Here is a 9,043-nt window from a genome sequence, read left to right as displayed (position 1 = left end):
CATGCAGCTCTTTCCCTCCTCCATTGTGGCTGTTTGGGTTTGAAGAAAAAAACAATTTGAATAAATGATGGTTTTGTAGCATTGTTCATTTACTTTAATTATTTACATTTTGTTACTTCTGCTTAGATTCAGTGGCGCCTCCAGAAGTTTTTCCTGGGGGTGGCCGCTGGGGGTCCACTTTAAATTTTGGGGTGGCACACCAAAACATGACCTATATTTTCTAAAGTCATTCTACTAAACAACCTGTAGAAAAATATCAAAACATATCAGCTGATATACTTTGATCTATTGTGTCCATATTTCATGTTAGTAATGTGCATAGACGAATAAAAGTACAGTTAACATTAACAAAAATATAGTTTTATTTTTTAATTCAGAACAAAAGACTGTGTACTTTTCATGAGGACTGTCAGTCTGTCTCTCTGCACCTTTAATAAAAAATTTCTTCAGTTTTATTCTTTCTTTCATTTTTCCCTCCTCTGATTAAGGTGAGACATATGATGCTGGTCCACCTTTAGCAGCTATTCCAGCTTCAACTCTTTTGGAAGGCCGTCCACAAAGTTGAGGAGTGTGTCTAGGAGTTCTGGACAATGAGCCCAATGAGGCAATTTTCTTTGTGATTTTGGGCTATATAAATAAAATTGAATTGAAAAATTGGAGCATTCTTCTAAAAACGCATTAGTCAGAATTGGTGGGCAGACCTTAACTAATCCCAATCCAATCCAGTCATTATTTTATCTTAATAAGGATGCTACTTGCAGTTTAAGATTTATGTATGGAATATGCACAATATTTATACATAAACTCACACTGAACATTTTAACAAGCATATATATATATATACTCACACATAAACACTCATACATATTGACATATATATATATAGATCACTCTTTATATTCTGACATATCCACACACACCAAAACAAAAACAGAAAATCTCCAACACCCCAGAATAATGACAAATGTACAAGTTTTAAGTCCCGTGCACAGACCGTTCCATGACTGTACCCCACACACAGACACACAAAAACTTTTTCTTGTGGGTCTCACCATCTGAATTCTGCTTAAATTAAAAACTGCTGCTTAAATCTACAACTAAAGTCTGTTTGACCTGCAGACCCACACATTCATACGTCAGTCAGGACTGTGATAGGTGCTTTGATGTGTAACTGGGATCACTAAAGGTTTGAACCACCAACCCTTTAGCTGAAAGACCACTGGTCTGCCAAAAATATGCCGCCGTCTCAGAAAAGAGTAACAAGAAAAAACACCAAAAGCACAATAAATCACACTATTCTCTTTGCGTTCTAATTTAGATTAAGCTGAGTCTGATCTCAGAGATTTTTGTCCTGTAAATAGTGCCAAAGCCGGAAAACAAATGAAAGAAGATCATATGAATGATGAGATGGAGGAAGTTTAAAAACCTCATAAAAAGCTCAAACCAAAGCCTGCTCGAAGTCGAGCTTCAAATCTAGAAAAAAAAACTCAGCTGACCTTCTGGTGGATGCTTTGGGGATCAGCATCCAGGACGACCACGTCCTGCAGGCGGGCAGATATATTTGTCTGCGCTCCCTGCCTCGACAAAGTGCCATTCATACCTGAGAGGAACATTCGCAGAGCCAGGTCAGGTGCCGTCCTGAAAAGCTCAACTGAAAGCTTTTACCCTAATGTCACACCTCGGATTTTAATGTCAGCCATGGTGCAGGTCTGGTCACAAACCCGGATGTTGAAAGCTCCCAGAGACATCCCCACCTCCAGGTTTACAACCTGGCTGTCTGCAGATGAGACCATGGCAGCTGCAGGGACACAGCATGTCAGCGGGAGTTTGGACATTCCTGCATGTGACTACATTTGGTGTTACTGACTGGATTTAGCAGACGGCGCTTTGTCCTCTGCCTTCTGCGCATTGTCCTTCTCTGAAGATGAGGTGGTGCCTAATGCCAGTGCTGTGGACAGAAAGCTGATGCTGGACAGAAGAGCCTCGGTGTGAAGCCTCACATCCAGGGAAGTGAAGGTTACCTGGAGACAGAGAAGCACTGATCATGGATCACCACGACCGCCACCAGCACCAAAAGCCTTCGTCATATGCCTCCATACAGGAGAGGACCCGTGCGGGTACTGGGGGGTTTTTGGGTCGTCCGGGCCCGTAGAGGGTTGTAAAAAGTAGAGGCCAGATTAGAAGGGGAGCACAGCCGTGTGCAGCAGTTCACTTGAGGCTCGTACAGCCACTTTAAGGGACATCATGAAAATGGAACGTATCATTGTCATGTGAGGTAATAGAAGTTAGACACACTCATGCTGTATGAGTGATGCTCTCATATAGGGTCCTTTGTGCCACACTAGCTGCTGGTGAGGCGTGAGTACTGGTTCATTACTGACCACGCCAATGCCAAGTAGGGCTGGGAATCTCAGGGTATCTCCCGATACAATGCAATTCACGATACATGACTCACGATACCGATAGTATCTCGATATGGCAAACATTGCAATGATCAATATATTACCTTGGTAATCTATGATGTGTAATTTCGTTTAAAACAATTTATATTTTTGTTTTCTTCAAAACCTTTTTTAGAACCATTTAAAACACAATATGTCAATCTAACGCCCTTTCCAACAATAAAATAAATGATCAATAAATACTGACGTGTCTTTACAATAATGACATATATTTTAAGATAACTAATAAACAAAACTTCAGCTAAGAACCAAAATGCAGCGAATATCAAATGACCTTCGATTTCAAAGAGTAATGAATGTGGAAATAAAAAGAATAAAGCTGCATTTTAATTAATCTATGTCAGATAATTTATTATTATTATTGAAGCACAATATTAACGTTCAGCCTATGAATATTAAAGGATCATTGTTTTTTTCAGTGCTGGTATCCATATTCAATTCCTCCTCCTTTTATTCAAATATACCCGCACAACTATGTTTTTAGGTATTTTGGCTAAAAGTCACAGTCCTCGGTCACAGTCACGGGGGTAGCAGGCGGCGTTGGACTCTTCTAAACAGCTGCAGATCGGAGCGGGCCGGTGAGCCGATCAAGCCTCTCCGCCCTGTGGGAGTCCTATCGTTGCATCCCGCCGCAGAGTAGCTCCACGGGGAGACCAGACCAGTATGGCTGTACTCTTCCAAAGCAGAAGCAGACAGTGTGCACTATCTCAGATGTAACAAAAACGTGGCTGTCAGGGCGGTGACAGCAGTAACCTTCAGAAATACACCCCATTCTAGAGGAGACCGTCCAAGTGAGACGTCTAGTGCTGGTTTGGGTTCAACAGGTGCTAACCAATGCTAAGTGATGTCTATCAAAGATAAGTGCAGGAAATTTGAATAAGGAGAAGAAAATGAATAAAAAAACAAGGATCATATAATATTAACAAATTGAAAGTTTACATTGTGCCTCAACAATAATAAATGATCTGACATAAAATGTAAAATGAATTTCCACTGTTCTTGTTCTTTGAAGGGAGGGGGTATTTGATAAACTCTGCATTTTGGTTGTTAACTGGAGCTTTGTTTATTTGAGTCTTTACCTTAAACTGCATGTTATTATTACAAAGACATATTAGTATTTATTGATCAGTTTATTTTACTGTCACAAGGGACGTTAATATCATGTGTTTCAAATTGTTCTAAGATAAAAAGTTCTTCTCCCTCCTTGTTTTCCCTCAGAAAAGTACAGAAAAGACACCAGATCGATATTGATAAGAGGAGTAGTATCAATAAAATCGTACTGATACCCATCATTAGTGACGAGCCTTTCACTGAGCTAAGACAGTTTTGACCTCCAAACGACCTCTGACAAACTCAAGACAAACTCAGGAAGGATTGAGACTAACGTTGATGGACTGCTCTGTGTTTCTGAAGATGGTGGAGAAGTTCGGTCCAGTGCGATCGGCCTGTTAGAACACAAACAAGAAGTTCAGTCAGGAGCTTCACCTGGAGCCAATCATCTGATTCCAAGTGTCCTTTCCTCACCTTGCAGTACTGCACTTTGAGCAGCTCAGCTCCAGACTCTGCTGAGGAGCTGATGAGACACAGCGGCTCCCCACTCGAGTCTGAAACCAGAGAAAAAAAGGCAGAGAGGAGATGCTGTTGGTTCAGAGATCCCTGCTCCAGCTGGATGGAGTCTGCTGAAGGGCTGTTGTTGAAGCTTAAATTAACATGGAAACATTTATCAGAAGGCAAAGAATCTACATTGATCCAGCCTATAACTTAATTACTACTGCAGAATCCGGATGGACAGTCGTGACTTTCATATGGAAGGTTTCTCCTCTCACCAAACATCTACATTTCCACCCAAGATAACTCTTATTCATAAATCATATCCAATCATCTTCTGATCCATCTCCAAAGCATTCCCAGTGTTATTTTAATGATTATCATGTTATTAGCCAAGATCAAAAAACCTTTCTGCAGAGCGGTAGGAGTTCATCAGAAATTCCCCTCTGACTTGTGGGCGGGACTGTTGGTGTGGGAGTAAGCCAGCGCTCATTTCCCATCATCCCTTTGTCTACATGCTCTCCCACTAGCTTACAGTCCCTTACAGTGTAACAAAAATGGCGGGCAACAGCTATCCTGTCAGTTCTGATCCAGATTCCAGCTCAGACGAGGAAAACAAAGAGGTTCATGGATCTATTTGTCTGTGAGTGGATGCATCTGAAGGGCCCGTCCAGCATATTTTCCTTTGTTATAAATACAATCTTTTTTAAATGTCTTTTTTTGTCTGCTGCTCATTCACAATGATTTGAATAAAGAAATACTCAGAAATACATTTCTGAGCTTAATTTTCTTCATGAACACCAACTGAAAAGCTCCAAGTAAAGAAAATCCTCGTCTCGAGTTGTTTATTAATTATGCTTGTATCTGTTCTGTTCTAACAGGAACATTTTTCCTGGAACCTGGACTGTTTCTGCTGTTGTCTGACACAAGAACAAACATTCTAGTTCTCGTTCTAGTTATTGAATGAACAAAATTATTAAAAAATGTTCATATCTTGTTTCTCTGATGACTAATATGTTCTGACATATCAATATTATCCTCTCTTTTTTAAGCAACCTTTTACCTTAAAATTTCACAACAAATACCCCTTATGAAGTGTTGCAGTCAGCTATGAGATGTTTAAAATGTTTTCATCATCCAGCGCTAAGATATTCTGACAGAAAGCTAACAGTGCACATACACTCCTAAAACCGACTACACCCAGCAGTCAGGTTTAGTTTGAAGTTTGAATAATCACCTCCAGGAAGTCTCTTCCGCATTTTGTTTGGATTAAGTCACAGTGGAAAGCAGAGAGACTCCCAAAGCCAACAAGTCACTGAGCTCCATGCTATGACTCCTAACGTCCCCACACTCATCCTTCCATTAGCTTCAGATGTTTGTTAACATCTTCTGTCCTTCTGCTCCTCTCCTCTGTGTCTGCAGATGTTCTCCTTATTTGTGGGCTCAGTGTGAGCAGACATCCAGCAGCTGTACCTCAGAGAATCTCCTATCACGCCATTATTCAGACGAGAAAGCAGAGAGTAAAGGCTCTGACCTGGAAACTCCAGGCACTTTAAGGACACTTTGTGGATGAACGCCGTGGCGCACATGTCATGTTTGTGGACGCTGGTGTTGATGCCCAGCTGAGCGAGCTGGAAGACGAGGAAGGGCACATCCTCCTGCATCTTGAGCCTTTTTAGGGTCAACACCACCTGTGGACAGGGAGGAGGAGGTCAGGAGTCCGAACACATCGTCCGTCTGCCGCTGGATGTTCTCCACACACAGAGGAAAGACACGTGTACCTCCTTGATCCCAAACTCAAGCAGGACATTGACAGCATTTTCCATTGATTCTTCACTGACAGCCATGGCGTCACCCCCTGACTCTGATGTCATCACCTCCAAATGCGGAGTAAGCTCCGCCTTCTCTGTGTATTTCAAACAGGTGTGAGCGTGGTCAGTCATTATTAATGTAAGCCCTGAATCGTGCGCCTCCACAGAGTGGTTCCCCACCTGGCCCCCCCTGCTTGCTCATAGCCAAGTCGTGGGCGTGGTTTCCCTCCCCAATATTCTCGACCAGAATCTTCATCAGCACACTGAGGTCTTCCTCCCCCAGGTGTACCTGCAGGACAGACCACACAGATATCATCTGCGTCAGGCTGAAGCTAACCTCAGACAGGGCTGCAGAGACGTACGTGGAGCTTCTGGAGTCCGCCCTGGACCGACACTCGGGGGATTTTTGTGAACCAGGACGCCGACAGATTTCTGGTAACCAACAACTTGACGTTGATGGGCTGAAGAATTTCAATGTCCGGCTGGAAGCATTCAGTCCTCGTGGTTCTGAAAACAAGAGGCTTTCACTGAGCAGGTTCAGCTCTCAGAGTCAGGAGCAGCTCTGATTCAGGTTTGCATCATACCTGCAGAGTTTCAGCTGTGTCAGCTGAACATCCATCTTCTCCACCACAGCCGGCACAGGCAGGCCTTGGTCTGGCAGCAGGGTGAAGGCGTTTGCCACCGTGATCAGCCCCAGATCCACCACCATGGCATTCTGAGACTTTGAGGACTGAGGGATGATGATGAGTGGCGCCTTCAGCTGGATGTCCATGGACAGACGGAAGCTCTTCTGGGCAAAGTCCCGAACGCTGGACGCTGCCTTCTCTGCAGCCTGGGCCGTGGCGGCGCTCAGAGCTTCTTTGGCTGTCTGGAAGTTGTCGACAAATGTCTGAAAAACAGCCAGTCAGCAGTCATACAGCAGCATAACAAGCGCTGAAAGACAGCCTGTGAGGCGTTCAGTGTCTTGCTTGAAGTAAGGAAATGTAAAAACCTGAAATATCATCAAGAAGATCAGATACAACTGACATAAAGGGCATGGCAGCAACACTAGTCTGACCACAGGATACAGAGTGGAAGTCAGACATGTTAGAACAGGAAGTGCGGTCAAACCAGGCAGGGATCATGTGACTGGATTGTGAAGTACACGGTGAAAAGGGCGGCTGAGTGACCAGCACAGCAAATGTGATGGGTGGAGGGAAGGGGGGTCTGGTTACTTTGGCAGCATTGCTTCATGTGGTCTTCCTGGTCACGGGAGCTGCCATGTGTTTGTGTATCTCAGCTCAGTCATCTGTTCCACACGGACTCTCAGGATGGATGTGAAGCTGGAGGGAGGTATTTTGATGGGAGAAGCAGCAGTGTGCTCATGGCTTCACTGCAGAGTCGGAGCAGAAACGTTACAGAGCAGACCAACAGCTGGGATCATGCAGCCCCTACTCAGCAACAACCCAGAAGTGATGCTGCTGATTTTCAAATGAGATGAAGACAGACGTGAGGAAACTTCAGGAAGTCTGCTCTCATGCTTCTGTCCCATTTTGCATTTCAAGAACTAAACGACCGATCGCTGCTCCTACAGTGTAACTCAGATGCCCCAGCTCGCTCGAACGCGCCTTCTGATGATGACCGTTTGTAATGATGAGACAGAGGAGAGGCAGTCTGCAGGTTCCTGCCTCTGACACTTCTTCCCCTTTTTTGTCTTCACTGACAGACCTGACTGTTTCACCACAGAACACGCCTCTGGTGCTCCCGCCAGTCATGTGACCACAGCTGGTGAACGCTGCGCCTGCTGTAACGTAGGAACACTTTAACTCAGGGGTCACCAACCTGTGACCCCCAGGACCACACATGGTGCCGGCAGGTCTCTTCAAAAAATAACAACTCACTTGTGAGCTGCATGTAAAATTCAATTTGATTCTGTTGGTATTTTATTTTAATTACACTTGATTTTACATAGATTTAAAAATAAAACTTCTTAAAAATATGTTCATGATACATGAACTTTAGATAAGTTTAGGTGATCTCTGACAAACTCCAGTTCAAAGATCATTCACTTAGTTAAAAATGCAGCAGAATCGGTTCAAAATGTAGCAAGATTTGTTTAAAATATGTACTGTATCTTCCAGGTATAAGTCGCAGTTTTTGTCATAGTTTAGCCAGGGGTGCCACTTATACTCAGGTGCGACTTAATTGTGTGTTATTTTCCTAGTTAACACCAGTTGTCCTTTAGCGGTTGTTTCCTCTAACAACCACTAGAGGGCGCATGAGTATAAGTGGCAGAAGAAGTGTTGTTCAAAACAGTCATGGAAGAGAATCTGATTGTTTTTCTCTTAAACTGTGATTTTTCTTTCATACAGATCAAAAAGATTACTATTATTGTATTATTTTTTTTTTTTCTAGCTACGCTTAGCGGATTTTTTCTGAAACGTCAGACTTTTCTCCTAAAAATGCGACTTATACTCCTGAGCAACTTACAGTATATGTGGTTTTCGTCTTCCTGGTTAGACATGTTTTGCTCTTGCGACTTATACTCCAAAAAATACAGTGAATTGAGTTTTCTTTAACATAAAATAATTGATAAAAGTGGTACAACATAGTGATAATGGGACATTTTTCCCATGAAATGTAGTGATGTCAGTGATCATCTGAAAACTACTGAGATTAATAAAGAGCTGAATATTGATATCCGTTTCCTAGTGATGGGACGAGCAACACTGGTGCGCCAACACTGTGCCGAGTGCACAAGTGTGAGACCCCGTATCGGTGCGTGTATCACTTTAACAAAAAGCACGTGACCGATACAGGAAGTGTATCGGTTGGAGGTGCCGGCGCCAAATTGTGTTTATAAGGAACCGAACTGCATCAACATGTCGTGGGTTTGTTGTATGGAGAGTAAAGTGTTTATTGTGTCTTTCGGAGTTTTTGCATTGCTTCTACTCATGGACCGTTCCAGGAAATTTTCCAAAGTCTGGAATAATTTTGATCTTTTGACGCCGAATAAGGTAAATCTTTTCCTCCTTTGGCCATTGTTTACTGTTCTTAATTCAGTGTCTCTACTCTTTTCTACTAAGAGGTCGGGTTTTTTTTATTGATAAAGTAACTTTATATTATTGTAGGTGAAGTGTCGGCTCTGCTCCACTGAATTGTCTTATATCAATAAGAGCACGTCATCAATGCTGAGGCATTATAGAGCTCGGCATGGCAGTGAGGAGTCGGCAGACACTCCTG

The 9,043-nt window shown here is 43.0% G+C and overlaps 1 protein-coding gene across 1 annotated transcript in view; it reads right to left on the bottom strand.

Moving 5' to 3' along the window:
- vps13c (vacuolar protein sorting 13 homolog C) overlaps positions 1-9,043 on the bottom strand; it is a gene marked incomplete in the record, with an annotated part of 92,945 nt that overhangs the window by 59,637 nt on the left and 24,265 nt on the right. Inside the window, 10 exon segments of the mRNA XM_036210710.1 lie at positions 1,497-1,600; positions 1,679-1,798; positions 1,868-2,021; positions 3,848-3,907; positions 3,987-4,066; positions 5,545-5,701; positions 5,792-5,916; positions 6,002-6,110; positions 6,184-6,328; positions 6,406-6,710. Of these exon segments, the coding sequence (XP_036066603.1) occupies positions 1,497-1,600; positions 1,679-1,798; positions 1,868-2,021; positions 3,848-3,907; positions 3,987-4,066; positions 5,545-5,701; positions 5,792-5,916; positions 6,002-6,110; positions 6,184-6,328; positions 6,406-6,710 (1,359 nt within the window).

This window comes from Oryzias melastigma, unplaced genomic scaffold, assembly GCF_002922805.2.
Source record: "Oryzias melastigma strain HK-1 unplaced genomic scaffold, ASM292280v2 sc00184, whole genome shotgun sequence".
Taxonomy (NCBI): domain Eukaryota; kingdom Metazoa; phylum Chordata; class Actinopteri; order Beloniformes; family Adrianichthyidae; genus Oryzias; species Oryzias melastigma.
Note: the sequence above shows the minus strand (reverse complement) of the source record. Positions and strands in the feature narration are given on the sequence as shown.